The sequence below is a fragment of the Geotrypetes seraphini genome, chromosome 11 (assembly GCF_902459505.1).
Source record: "Geotrypetes seraphini chromosome 11, aGeoSer1.1, whole genome shotgun sequence".
In the NCBI taxonomy this organism is placed as follows: domain Eukaryota; kingdom Metazoa; phylum Chordata; class Amphibia; order Gymnophiona; family Dermophiidae; genus Geotrypetes; species Geotrypetes seraphini.
In genome coordinates this window covers 100,362,086-100,384,398 of record NC_047094.1, presented here as the reverse complement: position 1 = coordinate 100,384,398, position 22,313 = coordinate 100,362,086, and the positions used below count along the sequence as shown (strand labels likewise).

The window sequence follows — 22,313 nt, the reverse complement described above, 5'->3', positions numbered from 1 at the left end:
AACAAGCAATAGACGGTCCTGGCTCAGAAGAGCTTACAATCTAATTGGATAGACAGGACATATAGGGATTGGAGAGTTGTTTTTGCAGAAAATGATAGGATGAACATAGGTAATTTTATGGTGAATGGGAGTTAGTAGTTGAAGTCAGCAATGAAAAAGTGGGCTTTTGAGGTTGGATTTGAATACTTTCAGAGACTGCGCCTGACATAATGACTCAGGCAGTTTGTTCCATGCATATGATGCAGCAAGATAGAAGGGACAGAGTCTGAAAGTGGCAGTGGGGGAGAAGGGTATGGATAAGAGGAACTTGTCCAATAATGGAGTTCATGGGGTAGAAGCATGAGGGAGAGAAATATGGATAGATATTGAAGGACTTCAGAGTAAGTGCACTTGTAAGTCAGTATGAGGAGTTTGAACTGTATTCAGAAATGGATAGGGCGCCAGTGAAGTGACTTGAGGAGAGGGGTAATGTGAGCATAGCAGCTCTCATGGAATATAAGTCATGCGACAGAATATGGCACAGATTGAAGGGGAGAGAGATGGTTGTGCAGAAGTTGCAGTAGTCCTTATTGAAAGTGTAGATAAGGATTTTGGTAGAGTGCTTAGAAAGGAGAGATCAGATTTTGGTAGTATTATAGAGGAAGGAGCGATGGGCTTTAGCAGTTTATTGGATCTGAGCGGAGAAGGAGAGAGAGGAGTTAGATAGCCCTGAATTTGCAAGCCGATGAGACAGGGAAGAATTGTCCACAGATGTAGATAACAGGGGGAAGTGGGTTTAGGCGGTAAGATAAGGAGCTCAGTCTTAATCCTATTCAGTTTTAGATGGCGGTAACACATCCAGGCAGCATTTTTTGACAGGCTGACTGAGACTTGGGCCTGGATTCCTGTAGAGAGATTTGATGTGGAGAAGTACAGTAGATCGTAGATCTGGGAATCATCAGCATAGAGGTGATACGGAAAGCCGAGGGAGCAGATAGTGGGTTTAGCATATCGCAATAGGTTGCATTTGTGACAGTTGTTCCCCTTTCCTGGTAGGTTTCAAGAATAGGCCCTTGAGAATCCCAGAAGACCGTTAACATTGACTCTCTTGTCAGCTGCTGCATCTTGAATTTCCCTAGCAACAGCAGCAGATGAATCCAGAGACCAATGGGATAGCCCACATCTACCAGCAGGCGGAGATAGAGAAACTGATTAACAGGTGGTCCTATTGGCTGGCACTCCTCCTGTCTCATCAGTATGTTCTATCTCCCAGCAGGTGCAAGTCGCTGTTCAACTAGCTCCTGGATTATGGCGATGGCTGGATAACTAATTTCTCCTGTTGAGGGCTCTTCAGTGAGACTGCTTTTCTATTTCTCCTGTTGAGGTTTCCCTCTTCAGTGAGACAGGGGTGTCCGGCTGGACGGTGCCGGCTTTAGAGGTTACATTTGGGCCCTCCCTTGTCCCTGCCTCACCCTCCCTCCAGTGATAGAGGGCCTGCCTTGGTCTCTCATTTCTTCTTTCCCTTAAAAAAAAAAAAAAAAAGAGAGAGACCACATGGGCTGAATTGCATTTCTACCCTGCATGTGCTGAGAGACCGGTATTTCAGGCATCTATCTGCACTGAAACCGAGGTTGTAAATATTTGCTCACATGGTTGGAACTGTGCGTGTGCGGGTTTTGTCCTGTCTGGTGTGGCATGGCGATTTTGTGGTTTCTCGTTGCCGCGCTGAATTCGGTGCGGTGGTGACTGTTTTCTTGCCTGTCAGGTATGACGGATTGGTGTATTGTATTCAAGGAAGGGCCCGGGTATATACTTCGGGTTACTTGGAAGAGTTGTTCCATTCCCGCGCGCGGGAAGCACATGTTTGTTTACTGCCCTGTAGAGCACGTCGTGGCTTCGCGCCATTGTGTTTACTGCGTGCCCCGGCGTTTTTCAATTGTGTGGCAGTTAGCGACAGGGGTGTTATTACGGCCGCTCTATGGAGCAGGCACATTTCTCCTTGTTAAACGGTATTACTGGTGTTCTCCTCGGACCTGTCCTGCGTCAGGGTGTACTGCGGCTGGGTTTTGCTTGTTTACTCCGGTAAGCTGATTTTCAGGCATGCTGGGGCTGGTATCTTCTGGCGAGCATGGGGCTCGCGCTCGTGCTCCTGCGCTGGTGGGACCGCCACAGTGTTCAGGGAGTTTCATTGACCACTGGCTTTGCTTCCCGTCTGCCGCGGCCCCGGTGACTTCGGGGTCGGAGGCATGGGCGGTTTCCAGCTGCTGCTGAGCCGCGTGAGCTCGGAGTGTGTTTTTCTCCCGAGTTGCTTGCTGGCATCGCAGGACGGGCGGGAGGCACGCAGTGTGTTTTTTCCCTGCAGTATGCCGTTGCTTTGGCGCTCTTCTTCTTCCTCTTCTCCAGCGCGGCCTTGGTTCAAGGTTCCGCGGGATCGCATGTCCCTCTTGTTATGTTCAATCGGGGAGGCTTTGCTGTTCGTGCTGCGGGCGGCCTCAGTGGGTTCTTTGGTTCTCATGAGTGGGCATTTGAGTCGCAGCCACTTCCTCTTCATTGTGGCCCATTCTGATCTGCATGAGGGCGTTTTGGAGGAAGACTCGGTTCTGTTCCCTGCTTCCAGGTTCTGCTTGTTCTGGCCTGTGTCAGGGGAAGGCAGAGCGCTGCAGAGTGCGATCAGAGGTAAGCGTGTCTTCTATTCAGGGGTATCTCTTACTCTCTCCCGGGGTCCATGCATGGCATGGATTTACTGCATTGCATATTTTCAGGCTTCTTTGTGCATTTATACAGCACTGCATGGGTCTGGTGGCGCTATAGACTTGGCTATTAGTGGTACTATTTGGTGTTCGGGATTGGAACAGTTTTGGGGCGGCTGTGCTAGGTGCCCTGGCGGAACTTGTCCGCTTATGGTGGGGGGAATACCTTTATTCCTTTCCTATGCTTTTCCTGTTCCTACGCTATTGAACAGGCCATTTCTGGCGTTCCCCTAGTTCATGGTAAAGGCTACTCCGCTCCGATTCTTTCTGTACCCGAGCTGCATGCAGGCGCTCTCTCTTTTCAAATCTGGCCCCTAAATGGGACGGTCTAGGGGCATTACTGGCATTTATTGTAGTCGATATATCGCCATTAGCTTGATAGCGCCTCACTCTGGTCGACCTGTCTTTGCCGCTTTTCCGGTTTCTTTTCCAGACATTTGTTAAATGATCTCACGATTCCTGATTGCCCTCCATGATTCCGCCACATACTTCTTTTACCCATGTTTTCTCCATGGCAGTGCTGAGGCTAACTCTTGTGGTAATCCACCAAGAACTGAAAAGTATTGGCGGGATAGACAGCATCCAATTAATGATATAGTATTGGAGGGGTGGCATTCATGGAATCCATAACTTGGCAGTTAGTTCCATCCCTATGATTTTTCTTTGGGTTTGGGTTCTTGCTATGGTAGGTGGCGAAGGACAGCTCTTCGGCCTTTGGGGGTTGGAGGCATTTCTAGCTTTCATATAGTGCGTTTTTCCTTTTAGGGACATATGGGCATTGGATCCCATTCTGCTGAATTAGTTTCTCAGGGTTACACGTTTCTGCAGACACTCTGGGAGAATATTTAAATTTTCACTATGGTCTCCGTGTCAGCACTAGGTTTGCTTGCCTCTCTTTCAGCAGCGCTTTCGGTTTTGGCTCATGCCTTTTCACCTACCCAAGGCTTCAGGCACATTTTAGAAAATGTAGGCGGTGGTGCGGTTTTGGCGCTACCAGGTGATTCACCTTATTTATTCTTGAATGATTGCTTGATTTGGATGTCTTCCAGTCGGGCCATTTGATTGACACGAACTAGGTGGTTTCTTTTCCTCAGATCTTTGGATGTGAATCTTCGAATTTGCACAGCGCTCTTTTCTCCTGTACTATTGGTAGATATATCGAGGAGAGGTTTTAGTCCTATAAAAGAGGTATGTGTTCTTCACAGAGACTAGGGTGATGAGTCACGGTCTCGCATTTGCATTCTTCTTTGGTCCCCATGACCCAGCGTCTGGGATTCTGTGCAGGTTATAGGATCCATGTTGCTGACTCCACTGGGAACTTCGGCTTGCCTTCCCATTGTCGCGTTACAGCAGTCGCTTTTGTTCCAGTGGTTCCCGGTATGTCAGGGCTCCAATTATTTGGTTGGCTCCTCATGCACCTCTCTGTATGATTTGATGGCTCAGCAAGAGTTTTCTTTTAAATGGCATACCTAGGTCTTTACTGGACTGGCTCAGGGCCTCTTTACATCCCTAGCTGTCGGGTTGGGGGGCTCGGTGCCTTCCATCCTCAGCTCCAGGAGTCTGGTCTTATGAGGCGCCTCAGTACTTGTTCATTCTTCTACTCTTGAGCAGGGTCTGGCTACCTTTCTGGAGCTTCAGACCCTTCTTACTAAATACCGCTGAGGGTCTTTTCAGTAAGTGTTGTGATGGGGAGATTTCTCTACAGCTTGGGCAGTGGTGATGTACTCGGTTGCCAGGTACAGTTATTGTTCTGCTTCAATAGGTGAACCCTCTTCTTCCTCTTCTGTTGTCGGCTCATTTTACGGGTCAGGCAAAGGGTTTGGATAGTCTTTCTTTCCGTGGAATCTGAGCATGGCCCGTTTATTGTATGTTGCAGTGTACAGCACTGTGTACGCTCTAGGACGTGTACACGTTGGTAGTAGTGTATTTTCTACATCCTGGATATTGGGAATTTTGGCTCAGGCGTGCCAGCTCTTGTTATGGACGTGAGATCTCCTGGAGCTAGACCTCATGGCCTCGTCTCGCAATTCTATGCTTCCTAGCTTCTTCGGCGGACACAGGGAGTGGGAGTTAGAGGGGTAACAGCGTGGCTTCTTTCTCACCTCTGGTTCTCTTTTTCAGTGTTTACCCCTGGCTGATGTTGGCTGGGATTTGACATCTCATGCTCGCTTTCCGGGCACAGTATTGGTAGAATCTCTGGCTTGGCTGCGCCATCCTTGCTGTGTGGATCTGATGAGTCTTTCGTCAGCCAGACTTAAAAGTTTCCTGGTATCTCCAGATTTGCTCGCCTGGGGTCCGATCAACATGGATATTCGTACTTCTTTGGTATTACGACCTAGCTTTTGTGAGGTCATGACTGACGTGTAAGGGTTATGCGGAGCAGGTTGTTTCTTCTCTTATCCAGGCGCTGCAGACTATTGCCTGTGGCTTCTGCTTCCTGTTGGAGGTTTTTTGCCTTTCTTGGATACTTCTCAACTTTGCTCCCTTCCATGGTTCCTTTTTGGCACAGGTGTATGGCCAAGGGCTTAGCGTTCAATTCCCTTCAGCTTCAAGTGCCATTCTTATTTTGTTACAAGGGCTAGGTATATGGCTCTTCGATTACTTCTCAGCTTCATGTAGTTCAGTTCCTAACTGGAGTATGGTATATTTGTACCCCTCTTGGAAAGCCCTGTCCGGAGTACAATTTTCAAGTTCTTCCTTGCTGTTTACCGAGGACTTCATTTCCTCCTTGTGCTGTGGAACACGGGGTGTCTTGTGGCCATGGTTTCGGCTCTGCAGTTTCCGAGTTGCTGGCGTTGCTCAGCGGGGATTCCTATTTCTGATTTCCACACTCTGGGGTATCAGTTCAGAGGGTGCCGCAATTATTCCTAAGGAGGTGTCATCCTTTCTTTTATGGCACGCTCACTTTTCCTTCCTTCTTCCGGGGAGGGGAAATGGGGAGCGGTGCTTTTATTCACTGCATTCTTTGAAAGTGCGTAACATTCTCAGTGAGCAAGGTTTCTCATGACTTTTAGTTGTTTAGATTACCTTTATGCTTGCTTGATGGCAGGAAAGCGATTGGCGAAAGCACTTCATGACCATTCCGCCAGAGCGGTGGCTACTTCTTGGACTCGGTCCAGAGGTTTTTTCCTTGGAGGAGTTTTGTCTCGTGGCTGCTTGGTCTTCCGAGAGTGTTTTCTCTCGGCATTACTGGTTGGATGTGGGGGGCGCATGCGGTAGATGCGTTTAGTGCGTCGGTTGTTGCGGAGCCGGCGTTTGCTTCCCACCCTGATTAAGGATTGCTTTGCTACATCCCATTGGTCTCAAGATTCATCTGCTGCTGTTGCTAGGGAAGGAAAAATTATGTTCTTACCTGTTAATTTTCTTTCCCTTAGACGCAGCAGATGAATCCAGAGCCCCACCCTTTCTGGTATTTGGCTGTCGGTTTTTTCGTGTGCGACTTTCGTGATTGGTTGTTGTTGATGGTTGTATTCTGTATCGTTGCCTTTTGCGATTTGTTCTGGGAAAGAAGTTTTTTACATGCTATGCCTATTGATGGTTAAATGTGCTTGGGCAAGGAGCTATACTGATGAGACAGGAGGAGTGCCAGCCAATAGGACCACCTGTTAATCAGTTTCTCTATCTCCACCTGCTGGTAGATGTGGGCTATCCCATTGGTCTCTGGATTCATCTGCTGCGTCTAAGGGAAAGAAAATTAACAGGTAAGAACATAATTTTTCCTTCTTTGCCACAGGAGATGATGGGTGTTTCCATTGCATACTCTGCCGCTTGCTTTCTGGTTCATAGTGGTGAACTCGTTTTTCATCACTGGTGACTATCTTCTGCAGAAAGTTTTCACCACCTTCATGATAACGGGCCAAGTATTGGAAACAAATGTCTAAGTGCTTATGCTCCTTAGGCATGCTCCTTAGGCACCCACCTGGCACACACTTTATGGAAGTTAAGGCTGTCATGAATTGGGGAATATGCAGGTCCAACACTGACATTTCAGTTTTTCTTCCATCTGATCAACCATAATTCTTCTGTTTTTGTGAATCAGCTGCAGGGCTCTTCAGGCTGCATGGTAGTGGCTGTCACTGACCATCCCAGAGCGCTCTGCATCAGTAACATTAGTATGGCCATTTTCAAACATTTCTATCCACTCATAGATGACTCTACGAGAGAGAAGTTTGTCCCAATATTGAGCACATGTGCAATGATGAATTTCTGCTGCCAGTACACCTTCTGCCCACAAAAAACATATGACAGATTGTTCCTCTTTGGTGCAAATTGTAAGTTTAGCAGCCATCTTCACCACGGCATAAAAGCTTTTCCAGTGCTATAGGTGAGACATTCTAGACAGATGGGTTGTGTCCCCATGGCTGCATGCCATCTGCAGAAGGCATCTACTCTGGATATTTTTCTTTGTGCCTCTGTTGTACTTCATTGGGCTCCTTAGCTTCACCTACAGGTTTTCCCTTTTGCATGCGAGCCAGAAGTAGTGTGCTCGCTCCCTTTTGTTGTTTTATTCAGTGTTTTTTCATCCTTTTTTTCGGGGTTTCTTGTGCTTGTTGCGATTATTCAGCTCTGCCTGCAATGAGATTACAAAGACTTTGGTCTACAGCTGACAGGTCAATCCCAGGTGGTACCTGTCAGCCAACCTGCATTTACTTCACAGGAGCTTGGGGTTGTCCCCATATTTCTCCTTCTAGCGAACAAAAGGTTTGAGCGCAGGCTGTTGGACATCCGTAGGAGACTCGGTGGTGTCTCACAGGATACCAGCTATATCTTCTCATCTCTGCGCGTCCGTTGAACCGCAAAGGTAGAGGTGCAGTCAGGCATAGTGTCTGACTAGTAGTCTGAAGATCAGCATTGAAGAGGCATTCCTAGCTTGAGGCAGTGATTCTCTAATTCCAGCTACTGTAAGAGAACTGAGGCAGGCTGCAGCACATTCTCAGAGCAGATCACAGTGAGTAATGGCTGTAATAGCCTGTGAGGTGAATCGGGGGAGGTTTGAAAATCAAAGTTTTAAGGGTTTTTTGCATGTCCTCTTGTGTTCCCCCACCTGAAAAATCCTAAAATCGCCATTTTTGCACTTTGATTAATGTGGAAAATATCACGATTTTGACAAATTTCTTGGCCATCTTGGATTTTTAGCAATCTTTAGGGGGGGAAAAAACTCCCTGCTCCAAAACTGCAGTTTGTGCCTCAAAACATATTGGGATGGAGTCTTTGGGCTTTCCTAATGTGAATTTTTGCCAGGATTGCACAAATTTAGTGCCTTAAGAGCGTCCTTGCACCATGTAACACATGACATAGCCAGGAGAGACAGCAGCGCCAAGCTTAGCCTCTCCTATACTTAAACAAGTGACAAAATGCTCAGCTAGCCTGGTGGGGCGGATTTCTTTATTCTCGGTGACTTGGCATGGCTGCTAGTTCTGTGTGCCAGGCTGTGGATCCTTCACAGTCTAAGAATCACAAAGTTAAGTCATCTGGGGGTGACTCTACCCCCAGGAGCCAAAGGCTTTCTCGGAATTTATGAAACATTTGTGAAATGTGTTTCAAAGCCACCGTTCTTCCCCTGCGCTGTCCCACTCTACCTTGGATGCATCTCAGTGGTGGTGCTTCTATGGGCACATCCTCAGCTCAATCTGCTGCTATTCTTGCGCTGCCTGATCCTGATCTGGGAAATCCTTATGTACAGGCACATGCTTCCCAGGCCAGGGGTCCAGGGACTGTGGGCTGGATCTGCAGATCCCTCAGGGGTTTTGGAATCAGGGGACGTTCCTACAGTTCTGCGTTTGTCTGCGGCTTTGCCGGTTCTTATTTTGGAGTCTTTGCAGGAGTTGAATTTAGTCACTCATCCGGCTCATCCACTTTTTTCTACTGGCTTTATGGTATGCACTTGTAGTCTGCTTCCTTTTCCTGGCACCCTGATATGAGCGTTCTAATCTTGGAGCAGCATGCCTCTCCTGAAGGTGCTCTTAGGTTACTGAGAGCCATGTCTCACTTGTATCCTCTGGCACAAGAGTGCCAGCAGATCCTGGGTCAACTTAGGATGTATTCTTTGGTTGCACAGGTGATTTAAGTGCACCTCTATCCAGTGAAGGTGGTGTGGTGCTTATAGATATGCAGGAACGCCATGTGGATGTGGTCTTCTGGAGACTCTTTGCAGCTGCTTTAGGCATAAAAGCTGCTTCGGCTGCGTCCTTTTACACATGCCTGTTTCGGCTGCGCACGCTGGAGAGAGGCTGTGGATCTTCATTCTCAACTTCTATTGGCTGGATCAGATTATGTTGCTGACAGTTTATATGACCTTATGTGGGTTTTTGGCAAAAGTGTTGGTGTACTCTATTTCTGCCTGCAGGATGATCTGGCTCAGACAATGAGCTGGTGATTCCACTTCCCAGGCTGCTTTGGCTAGACTTTCCTTTAATGGGCAGTTCTTGTTTGGCATGAACCTGGACGACCTCATTGAATTCTGTGGTGGATGCCCATATGCGAGTGCCACGTCGCAGATATTTTCCCAGGGATCCCAGCAATGGTTTGCTGGCTACAGGCAATCCCAGTCCTCCACCTCTTGTTCCACACCCTCTGCCAAAAAGGTGCAATGAAGCCAGGCTGAGGGAGAACTCTCTACAGATAAGGGGCAGACTCTTAGCATTCTTGCCCACTTGGTATTTGCCCGTCCTCTTACAGCTTGGTTTGTGGATGCTCCTGCAGGTCGGCTGGACAGAGCGCTCAAGATTCAAGCCACTATTCACTGCTTGCTGGATATTCAAGCTATAGAGACGGTGTTGCTTGATCTCTCGTGCTCAAGCTATCATGCCAAAGAGAGGCTCTGCATATTGGAGGCCTGTTTTGGATCTTCAGCATGTGACTGTGGCTCTCGAGGTCCCACGCTTTCATATGGGGGTCAGTATGATTGGTCATTGCAGCGGTGGCTCTGGGACAGTTCCTCGCCTCTCTAGAATTCACGAAGCCTACTTGCACATTTTGATATTTCCGGCCCTCCGCAAATTCTTGTGGTTTCATGTATTGGAACATCATTCCCAGATCTTGGCTCTGCCCTTTGGGATGGGAACAGCTCCCTGTACTTTCACCAAGGTGATGGTGGTCGTGGCAGCTTACTTACATAAATTGGGTCTGCAGATACACCCTTACTTGGACTGGCCGTTGGTCGAGGGTCGGCACACGGTGGATCTGGGCTGGATTGTGAACTACAGAAAGAGCAATCTGATGCCCCTGCAGTCTTTGGAATATCTGAATGTTCTCTTCAATTGTGTCACATCTATTTTCCAGAAGCATGCAGCCAGAAACTGTGCTCAGATTTCTTCCCTTCTGGAACAGCCAACTCCTTTGGCGTAGGACTATCTTCAGATCCGGGGGTCCATGGCTGCCATGTTGGATGTGGTCCTTGGGCAAGGGCGCACATGCATTCTCTCCAGCATGCCTTACTCTCTCGCTGTGCTCCACACAGGGATGCTTTACAGACCTGTCTTCCCTGGCTTGGTGGCTTTTCCCACAGTCACTCTGCAAGGGCGTTCCACTGTGAATTGCCTACTGGATTGTAGTCTTGACTGATGCCAGCTTTCAAGGCTGGGAAGCCCACTGCTATCGTTGTCCCATTCAGGGGTGTTGGGACACTCAGCGGAAATGGTCAATCAATCGGTTGGAGCTGAGAACCATTCTGCTGGCTGTGATGTGATTGCAGAAGACTCTGGAGGGCCAAGCGGTCAGGGTCTTCTCCGACAATGTGATGGGAGTAGTCTATGTCAGTTGCCAGGAAGGGACCAATAACACCTCTCTTGCTCAGGAAACCTACCTTCTTTTTCGGTGGGCAGAATTCCACCTACAGGCACTGTCAGCAGCGCATGTGGTGCGAGTCGACTATGTTCAAGCTGACTTCCTCAGCAGATAGACTTTGGATCCAGGTGAGTAAGTCCTATCCTCAGCATCTTTCCAAACCATAGGGCAGTGCTGGGGTTGACCCCGCTTTGATTTCATGGCCAAGGAAAGAGAAAGCGGATCATTTCTTCAGTCAAAGATCTGAGCCTGGGGGGGGCGTGGCTTACCGCGCACACAAATGGACGTGTGATCGCGACGCTCCTCTCAACTAGGCAACAAATGATTAAAAATTCTCCCCTTCGAGTTGATTTTTGACAGAAAAATCAATGCTGATTGATAAAACTTATAAATATTTACCAACAGAGAAAATTTGATAATACTTTCTCCGCCGGCACTGAGGAAAGACCTGAGGGGAAGGAGACAAGTAAAACTGTTGTTTTTTTTTTTTTTTTGCCGGCTTTTCTCTGCGCTAGTGCGGGCTGTTGAATATTTGATCTGGCCAACGGCAAAAGAAAAAAGTAAAAAGAAGACTGATTTTGGTGGGAGGCTGGTGCTGGTCAATTCTGGAGCTGTGGCGGTTGGAAGTAGCCCTCTCCTGACGGTGCTGAGACGGAGCCCTGGCGCGGAGAGTTAAGGAGAACAGTTACTCTTTTGCCGGTTTCTTTTTGTATTATAAAGAGTGACATTGAAAGTAAAATACAGTAAAGGAAGACTATTTGATAATACTTTCTCCGCCGGCACTGAGGAAAGACCTGAGGGGAAGGAGACAAGTAAGACTGTTGTTTTTTTTTTTGCCGGCTTTTCTCTGTGCTAGTGCGGGCTGTTGAATATTTGAACTGGTCAACGGCAAAAGTAAAAAGAAAACTGATTTTGGTGGGAGGCTGGTGCCGGTCAATTCTGGAGCTGTGGCGGTTGGAAGTAGCCCTCTCCTGACGGTGCTGAGACGGAGCCCTGGGCGCGGAGAATTAAGGAGAACAGTTATTCTTTTGCCGGTTTCTTTTTGTATTATAAAGAGTGACATTGAAAGTAAAATACAGTAAAGGAAGACTATTTGATAATACTTTCTCCGCCGGCACTGAGGAAAGACCTGAGGGGAAGGAGACAAGTAAGACTGTTGATTTTTTTTTCGCCAGCTTTTCTCTGTGCTAGTGCGGGCTGCTGAATATTTGAACTGGCCAACGGCAAAAGAAAAAAGTAAAAAGAAGACTGATTTTGGTGGGAGGCTGGTGCCGGTCAATTCTGGAGCTGTGGCGGTTGGAAGTAGCCCTCTCCTGACGGTGCTGAGACGGAGCCCTGGGCGCGGAGAGTTAAGGAGAACAGTTATTCTTTCACCGGTTTCTTTTTCTATTATAAAGAGTGACATTGAAAGTAAAATACTGTAAAGGAAGACTATTGAGCATTGAATTAGCTAACGACAAAAAAAAAAAAATTTTCTTCCTTCAGATTTCGGTTGAGGGCTAGTGCCTGTCAAAGATAAAAATATGACAGTTTGATGTAGCCCTCCCCCGCCGGTGTTAAAGCAAAGCCTTGAGGATAAAAAGCCGGTTGTGCTGAAAGACATCAAAAACAACTGGGGAGAAATAAAATAGGCGAAAACTGTGGCAACCGATACTACCCTCCACCTGCCGAAACTAAAATAAAATAAAGCCCTGAGGGAAATGACCACGATAAACTAACATTGAACTAGCCAACGACAAAAAAGAAAAGATAAAAGCTTCCTACATTCAAACTAATTTTGGTGAAAGGATAGTGCCTGTCAGTTTGAAATTAAGGCAGTTTGAAATAGCGCCGGTTTTGAAGAGAAGGTGAGGTGGACAGAAATTTCACTGAGCATATAGATTGTGGAGAAGGTAAAATCTGTAAAAATATAAAAATAGGTTCAGGAATATGGCAAGTACCAGACAAAATAAAAATGAGGCTGGTATGTCAGCAAAAAGACAGAAGCAGGATCAAATTACACCAAGTAAGATCCCACTTCCTGCTGAAGAACCTGATATATTGAGTAAAACAGAAGTTATGGAAGAACTGAGACAGATTAAACAAATGCTTAAAGAGACTGTGACTAATATGGCTGAAATGAAAGAAGAAATATTAAATATCCATAGACAAATGGAAATAAATAATAAAAGAACAACTGTCTTAGAAACTAAAATGGAGATCTTAGAAGGTGAAGCAAACAGATGCAAAAAGGACAGTTTGGAACTGAATAAATTGAAAGATCAACTGGAAGACTATGAAAACCGAGGAAGAAGAAAAAATATTAAACTGTTTGGAATACAAGAAAATATGGAAGGGAAAAATGCTATACAATTTCTAGAAAACCTAATTCCAAAAATACTACAACTGGATTTAAAACAACCAATAGAAATAGAAAGGGCACATAGGATCCCAGTAAAAAATATAGAAAATCAAGGCAGACCAAGACCACTAATATTCAAAATGCTTAGATACCAACAAGTAATAGAAATATTAAATGCTACACGTTTGCAAAAATTAGATAGTTCTAAGTCCAATAAATGCTGGCACTGTAATCTAGAACCAGGGACGTTAGATCACTTACTATATCATTGTCCCTACATTAAAAGTTTTTGGAATGCAATTTGGCCACAAATTAATAAATTGATGGAAAATCATATAGCAATATCATATGATACAGTGTTATTTGGAATGATGATGAGAAAAAAAAGTCAAATTTCACCAGAAAATAATAAGCTTTTATTAATTATGACAGGGGTTGCCATTCAGCATATAACCAACAATTGGAAGAATTATAACAACCTAAATTATACATTTTGGTGGAATACAATATGTCATATATTCAAAATGGAAAGAGTAATAGCAATACAAAGAGGGACATATACTAAATTTATAAAAATATGGGGGCCATTGACAAAATATTGCAACGAATAAATAGTAGGATTTTTCTTCTTCTTTTCTTCTTTTCAATATCTTCTTTGTGACACACATAGAGGGGAGATAGTGAAAATAATATTTACATAATATGCTATAATATGATATATAATATGTAATGTATGATTGAAAAGTAATAGAAGGGTGGGGGGAGGGAGAGGGGGAAAAATATATTTAGAAATATGATGTATTAGATATAAAAGTGATATTGTGTATTCATCAATTGTATTTTAATATTTTGTACACTTTATGAAAAATTTGAAAATAAAAAATAATGGGAAAGAAAAAAAAAACAACAAAGATCTGAGCCTGGAAGTGAAACTCTTAATAATCAAGTTCAGCCGTGACCTCATGAGCTTCTCCTGTATGTCTTTCTCCCAGGCCCATGATAGACCAGGTCATTTGGCGGATTGTGGTCCATCCGGGCATTGTCATTCTGGTGGCTCCAGATTGGTCTTGCAGACCAATTTCCCGTGGAATTTGACCGCAACCATTTCCCATGGAATACAGGTCTGCATCTCAGGTCGTGTCTTCGGCTGAGTGCCCGTCCAGACCTGTTTACACAGGGTCTGGCCTGCATGGAGGACCTGGGACGCTTTGCTCATATTGCATGGCTCTTGAGCACCTTACAACACAAAGGCTGTTCTGATGTGGATTTGACGCTCTGCTCAAGTCTCAGAAGTGGTCTACAGTTTCTATTTAAGCTAAGGTGTGGAAGGCTTTCCAACATTGGTGCTCATGACTAGATGGATCCTTAATTCGGCTCCAATCTCGGTGATTCTCGCCTTTCTTCTGGCTGGTCTTGATATAGGCCTCACTGTAGCATCTCTTCAGGCCCAAGTAACCGGGCTGTCTTGTTTTAGAGCCCGGGATCGTTGTTTCTCTTTGGCATCTCATCCTGATGTTGCTAGATTTCTGAAAGGGGGTCTTTGCATCAGACTGCTGATTAAGCAGCTGTTCCCTTCCTAGGACCTCAACCTGGTGCTGTCTAGCCTCACCAAGACTCCCTTTGAGCGTATTTGGGATGCTTCTCTCTTGGACTTGATATTCAAGCGTATTTCTGGTTGTTGTTATCTCAGAGCGGCATGTCTCAGATCTCCAGGCTCTTGTAGGGAACCATTCCTCTACATCTTGGAGACTGGGATTTCCCTCTGTATGGCTCCTTCCTTTCTGTTGAAGGTGATTTCGGCTTTCTGTTACTCAGGAAGTGCATTTGCCTGTTTTTCAGCCTACTGGTTCCAGGACACAAGATAGCTTTTTCAGGGAGCTTGATGTTCGCAGAGTGCTTCTTCATTACTTGGAGGTCTTTAATGAATTTCGCATCTGACCAACTTTTTGTGCTGACTCATTCTGTTAAGCGGGCACTCCTGCTTCCAAGGCCACAATTTCCAGGTGGATCTGTAGGGCCATTTTGTCAGCGTATATTCTTTCTGGGAAACAGTCTCCCGTTTCTTTCAACGTGCATTCTACCAGGAGAATGGCTTCTTTGTGGGCCGAAGCTAGCGCTGTCTCCCCTGAGGAGATCTTCAGGGTGGCAATGTGGTCCTCTCTATACACGTTTGCCAAGTTTTACAGTGTGGATGTGGCAGCAAGACAGGACTCTGCCTTTAGGTCCTGTCTTACGGGCCGGCGCAGCTAGCCCACCCTAGCTTTTTGGGGACTGCTTTCGTAAGTCCCATCTGTTTGGAATGTCTCACCTATTGCACTGGAAAAAGATTATATACTTACCCTGGAAAGCTTTTTTCCAGTAGATAGGTGAGACATTTAAGACTCATGCCCTGTCCTTCCTGCGCCTGCCTACTGTTTTGTTTTTCTGCTTTTCCAAGCTGTTTCTTGGATGCCTGTCTGCTCATGGGGTTGAAAAGTAAACTGTATAGATGCCTCTCCGCTCTTGGGGGATAGGAAGTAAACTGTATATGTTACTTTTTTCTGCAGGAGTAGTTTCTATGCTCCTTGGTGGCCTTTGTTGGCTGTTTGCTCTTGATGTTCTAATGTTACTTGAGCTGTACTTGATTGCCATGGGTGTGTCTACTTCACGTATTATTTAGTAATTCTCAGTGCTTGGGTACAGCAAGGTGAAGTACAGCAGAGGCACAAAGAAAAACTCCAGAGTGGATTCCTTCTGCTGATGGCACACAGCCATGGGGACACAACCCATTTGTCTAGAATGTCTCACCTATTTACTGGAAAAGAGCTTACCAAGGTAAGTACATAAATTTTTCTACTACATACAAGGTGAGCTGGCTTGCCTAACAAGTCGCATGATATTCTACAACATGACCTCTTACCATTTCTCCCACCTCAACCATTTCCTGTGATAATAACGAAAGTGCAGAAACTTTTTGAAGAACCCTTGTATATCCCAGTCAAGGTTCTCCATGAACCACGTCGTCTTGTTCACCACTAAATCCAACTCAGCCTCCTCCATCACAGCGTCTAGATCCAGAACCTTGTTTCCCATACTTTGAGCATTAATATATATTGCTTTCCAGACCATGCCCCTTTTTCTCATTTGTGTAGAGGTATTTAGTATACACCCTGCCCTAATAATGTTGGTGGAGGCTGCAGGCCTTTCACTTTTAATTGAAATGCAGCTCTTGAGGGTAATGCCATAGTAAGCAGTCACTATTTTGTTGATCCATATGTCTTTACCCTCCACCATCTAATGGGAAATGATTAACGGGTTCTTTAGACACCAAATGCTGAACAAACAGCAAAACTGAACTACCATTCTGCTTTCTAGAGATGATTTTCCCAAGCAAAGATTTGCAGCATTTTAAGAAAAGCTTTTCTGCTCTATGTATTGCACTTGTTCAATTAAATGGAGGATGCAGGCAGTGACATTTAAAAATAAGGATAAAATGATGGTAGGTCTTCAAAAAAATCTGTCTAGAATATATGTAGTAAAGAATAGTCGGTAGTATTATGTTGTAAATTGTTGCCGTCTATGGATAAAGCCTGCTATTGAGTAGCAAGCTTAGCAGGATCACATGGAGGATCTAGATTCAGTTCCTGGGGGTCAGTTGTTTGATTTCTCATGCAAGGCAGTGTTTGTTGCCCCTGGAGAGGAGTCCTAGTCATTGCACAATGGCAATCCCTAGTAGTCTGATTTTAGGATAGCCCTGCTGTGTGACCTGCAAATAAACTTTGATGATGACTCTGAAGAGAGGGTTTGTCTGGTTGAAGTCTATTTTTCACAAAAGTGACTGGGCTGAATGAGTTGAGAAGGAATGTAAAGTGAGTGAAAGTCGCTGTATTGTTGTGAATGAAGATTTATGCACTGTAGCACAATAGGGGCAGATTCTAACAGAGCTAAAGTCCTGAGAAGGAAAAAAGTGTAGGGCCAAAAATAGCAGTAATATATGAAAACTGAGAAGCTTTGCACACCTCCTTTCTACACACATAGGCAACCAATCTGCAACAACTTATGTAATGCTTTACAAATGTGAGATTTCTGTGTCCAGCTCGTTCTGTATTTCATTTTGAACAGCATGATGTAGAAATTAATAAAATTATATCTACGAGTGCAACAAAGACAGAATCTTCCACGATGTCCAAATCAATAAGTTCTAATTTGGATGACCCTGAAGTTAAGAGAGTGATGGAAGAATATAAGAGGCTCCAAGTCGAAATTCAGAGGTTACGAGAGGAAAATAAACTATTTAAGGTAATGTTGCCTTTTTTTCTTTTCTCTTTTGATAACAGGACCTTTTGTTTGAAAGCTGCTGCTAAATGCTTGTTAATTTTGAGCACAACTTCACTTTTGCCCAAAGAAGTCATGAGTAAAACAGCATCCTATTACCATGCAATTTTAAACTACAGTGCAGTAAACTCTTATCTGGCACCCATGGGGATTAGTAGATGCTGGATAACTGTAGTTTCTAGTTGCTTGAGAGTTACTGTATAAATAGTTTTGTCTCCCTTCCCACCTCACTCTATCATCCCCCATCCCCATTTGTAGGTCTAGCTCTTTCTAGGTCTCTTTCCCACTTTCTCCCCCACTTCCTCCACTTATGGGTCCAGATCCATCCATCTCCCCTTCCCTGCACCCTGCTAGACCCTCGACCTATACACAGTTCTGGTTTACCTCCCCTTCTAGACCTCCTCACTTATTAAGGCAGCGCTGAAAACAGGCTGGCTGCAAACAGCCTCTTTTTAGTGCTAACTCTGCTGCTAACCGGCTGCGCTGCTGTTTTGATAAGTGAGGGAGGGGGTTCAAGGCTCAGGACCACTGCTTTAGGGCTGGAGGGGAAGGGGGTTTGTAGCTCAGGACTGCTGTTGCTGCTTCTGAGCTGGAGGGAAGGGATTTCACAACTCAGGACCACTGCTTCAGGACTGGATGGGGGGGAGGGTTTTTGCTGCTCAGGACTGCTTTGCAGCCAAATTTTTTTTCTGGTTGGATGAGAGTGCCAGGATTCTACTGTATTTGCATTGAATTGTCATGAGCTAAGTGTTCTCTTTAGTGTGTGTCTACCCAGTGTGGCTCTTTACTTTGCAAACATTTCTATTCCCCCTTATAAGACTACCTGCTTTATATATTTTATTTTTGTTGGGTTTTTTTTAAATAAAACTTTCACAGTGCAAATTTTAGTTTTGATATTTGTGCTTGATTTGATGCAAACATTGTTTTTCTGTCCCTTTGCAAGTACAGCAACATAAAACACACCAATCTCCCAAATCTGGTTTGAGGAAACCAAGTCAATGCTCTGCTGTGTAATAAGTGACAGTGGGAATAATACACAGCACTCTTACCTCTGACCCTTATTGAAGGGTGGCAGTCAAGGAGAGAATATAGTACTTAAATCAACAAATAACCATTTAGCCCAGGCTTGTCCAACTTTTTTTACTATTGGGGGCCACATTTAATATATTGTAAAATTTGGAAGGCTAAAACATTCAGACATGTGCACTCTAAGAAGGCTCTCATGTTTCCCTCCCCCATCTTCACCCAGTTTTTCTCATGTCACTACTTAAGTGCATGCAATTTTGCACCACATGTACCCTTTTCTGTATGTGTCTTTTTTTACTTGCAAAAATGTTTATAAAACTACCCCCAGAGAGCCTAAAATTGTGGCATATGATTAAACATGTAACTCCTCTTATTCTTTTTCCATACATAGAACTAGTTACCTTCTAACATTCACATTAAAGATTTTTGATCTTGGAAATGTATTATATGTTACATATTTTTAGTTTATCAGGTATTTTTGCTAGATTGTGAGCCTTTGGGACAGATAAGGGTAGTTTGTCTCAAGTACCTAATTTCATTTTAGTTTGATACTTTGTAAACCGCTTAGGTCAGTAAAATGCAGGAGCGGTATAACAAAACTTAAATAAACATAAATGAAATGGAATCATGTGGAAACTCTTTATAGGGGATATTACATACTACAGACCAAAGAGAAGTTGTTTTTTTGTACATAAAACTTAATCATATCTAGGCAGGCAAAAGAGAATGTATCGGACATTTGAGAAAACATATCTATATGGAATTCACTTCTGGAGTTGACATCCACAGTAGCAGCCTCCACTATATTCACCTGAATTTGATGCTACAAATCGTCCTCACCTTTGACCCACTCTCTCAGAACATATTAGTATAGTCCCTTGTTGGTTGGCATCATATAAGATCCTGATAAACAGTAGGTATCGAAGCAGACTCCTGTAGCACTCTTCAAACTTGGAGCCAGACTGGCTACTCCATGCATAACCTGTTGTGCCTCCTTCACCTGGCTACAGCTATAGATGCTCAATGGAATTCCTGCTTCCTCATGCAACGCAACTGTGTTAAAGCTTAAGCTGAGTGGTGCCAGAAGTTCAACTTGGTCTCGTGAGACTGGAAACCTTGAGACCAGTTTGAACTACCAGCATCACACAGTTCAAGCTTGCAGATAGCTGAATTATGGTAGGTTATGATCCACAAGCTGTAGTTAGACAAACCTGATTTAGCCCATCCAGTCTACCCATTTGCTAAGGATGTTTACAGACATGGAGGTTTGACTTTGTCCATTGTTCTAGATGTGGGTAATCACCCTTCCTTGTCTGTTACTGCCACCTACTGCCCTCAAAATATTTCCCTACTGTCATGGTCATCTCACCCCCCTGATTGTAAGTTCTTAATATATCAACATACAAGATTCCATACCAATCATTACCAGTCGCTTTTCACTTCTCTTCCACCTACTCATCAATCTTGAATGCAGTGCACCTGTATGTGTTTTCCTCTCAATGGTCTTGGGATGAGAGAAAATATAGGCAACTCAATTTCCTTTAGAAGACATCCTGTTTACTTGGAGGACAAATTGAGTTCATCATCATAAGCTTCAGAACCCTGGCTTGCATCTCGAAATGGTGTTAAAATTAACAGCATTGGAGGAGAAGTCCAAGCAGGAAATGAAGTGATACACCAGTTTGGCACAAATCACCTTATTACTTCATTTCCTGTTTGGACTTCCCCTCTGATTCTGTTCACCATTGGTGTTACCTGCCTCTTTTGCTAGTCTGAAATGGTGCTGATGCAGTGCTCCCTGTATCTTAACTACCTTTTGTAAAAGATGAACACTTTAAAAGCCATTTATAATGTTCTGATGCTATGGAATTTGCATTTTCTTAAAGAGTTGTATTCCTCCTGTTTGTAGGAAGAAGATGGGCTGCGGATGAGGAAGGCCTCCCAGACAAGTAATCTTGTGTCTTCATCAGCAGCAGCTGTCAAGGAGGAAGGGCTCAACACCCGACTACTTGCTCTGGTGGTTTTGTTCTTCATTATTGGTGTAATTATAGGAAAAGTCGCCTTGTAGGGAGCAGCATGCTGAGGATTCTAAACCAGATTGATGGATCTGCCATATCATGGGATAAAAAAAAGAAAAAAAAATAGCAATGTAAAAAAAATAATAATGTATGACATCTCACAGTTCTTGCCTTTAAATTTATCCCTGCACAAATACAGTATAACATAACATAATCTTAAAAGGAAAAATGTTCAGTGGTCAATTGAAGAGAGTGTTTTTGATTAAAGAAGGAAAATCATGATTAATACTTTAACGGCATAATGTAAATGTCATTTTAAACATTTTTAGACCTTGGTACATGTGGCTGGGGTTATCTTTTAGACAAAAATTATCATAACGAAAAGACATTATTCCCTCTGCTGCTGGAGCTGGCCCTTCTCAGTGTGGTGAACCAGACTGAGACAGGGGAGGGGCTTATAACAGCATCTGTAAAATTTATATGAAGCCACTATGCTGCTTATAAAATTTTAAGTCTGTCAGTGTCTTTCAATTCTGTGCACGTGTTACCAGCTTCCTGGAACCTGAGTGAATAGATTGCAGTGCTGGAAAGAGCCCTCTACTTTGATGTGTAACCTACAAGGGGAGGTGTATATGCATGACTTGTGCCCTTCCAAGGGCAAAGATGAGCATTCAGCTATCTTGTAAGGGACCCAAGCTACACTGCCATTGGTTGGTCAAACTGAAACTAAACTTATCTGGAGATGTTTAATGCATATTTAACTTATTTAGTGTGTGTCATCTCATGTTGCCTTCTCATTATCAGACAATGACTAATACTGTGGCATAACAAGTGGCACCTATTCTGGAGCTGGTGGATGGAATTAAAACATTGCTGCTAGACTAGAACATTGTAGGAGTTTTCTGTTTCCTGAATAGCAGGCACTGTCTGTCATAGCTATAAATTGGAATATTGGGAAACAGCAGCCAGAACACTTTTTTTTTTGGGAGGGGAGGGAGGAGATAGGATTTGTATGTAAATAAAAATAGCAGTCTATCTGGGGGGAAAAACTAAATAGTGGTATAAATTAGTCCTATGCCGTAAAGACCAATCCTGTTTGACTATGTAGCATCTTCAAAAAAAAAAAAAAATCAAATAAAGCCTCAAACTTCAATGCTTTGGTTATATTGTCATATTATATGCCTATTGTTTAAAGAGAAATTTTGTCAATGGAATTTTAGTCTAAGGTCCAGAAGGGATTTTGTTCAATGGAAATCAGCTTAGAAAAGTGTCACTAAAGCTAAATTTAAAAAAAAAGGGAGGGGACAACTCTATATAAGGCATTACTGACATACCTATTTTATTTGAAATCACTTAGGAAAGGATGGTATATCAAGCCTAAATTGTGTGTATAGGGAAGAATGTTTAATATAGCCATTGAAACTCATCCCACCAGGTAAATTGTTTTGGGGTTTGTTTGTTTTTGTTGTTTTTTTAACTGCTACTCTAGGCTTTACTGATGAGCTTAGGTGGCTGATGCAATTTTGATTTCCCTTGTAATTCAGGTTGCTTTGATATCTTATCCTCTGAATTTCAGGTTTCTGCTAGTGGGAAGGGGGAGAGGTACTTATATCTTGCCAGATAGAAAAAAATGTAAGAGATTTGCTTTCGGAGGAACAAGCCAAAATATGTGTCAGTTAAACTTGCTGCATTTTCAAATCATTATCCCAAGAGAAAATCGTCAGGGCCAGTGGTGACTCAAGAAAAATACATGTGTTTTGTGGTATCACATGGTGTGAAAATAATAATAAAAAAGAAAAGACTCTTCTTTTATTGCCTGGGACTGTTTGTATGCTGTTACCCATAACAGAATCTAAGAGAAAAGTGAAAAAAGCATTTGTTCAGGCTTATACTTGGTGGTGTGTTGTGTTATTATTACTTTTGACTGTTTAATATTTGGTCTACGTAATTTTTTGTTATTCCCTTCATAATTAATAGGTTATAAATGTAATAAAAATACTACAGTAGATAGCTAAGAATACCAAAAATAAAATCACAAGAGTTGTAGACTGGTGGCAAAGGGTCATAGTTTGACTAAAATGGAAATGGAAAGGGCTTCAT

At 43.8% G+C, this 22,313-nt stretch overlaps 1 protein-coding gene across 1 annotated transcript in view; it reads left to right on the top strand.

Annotated features, from left to right (window-relative positions):
- Positions 1-22,019, top strand: part of VAPB (VAMP associated protein B and C) — an 82,282-nt gene extending 60,263 nt beyond the window's left edge. Inside the window, exons 5-6 of the mRNA XM_033914772.1 lie at positions 16,957-17,133; positions 20,105-22,019. Of these exons, the coding sequence (XP_033770663.1) occupies positions 16,957-17,133; positions 20,105-20,263 (336 nt within the window). The 3' untranslated portion in view covers positions 20,264-22,019. The remainder of the gene's footprint in view (positions 1-16,956; positions 17,134-20,104) is intronic.
- The last annotated feature ends 294 nt before the right edge of the window (positions 22,020-22,313 follow it).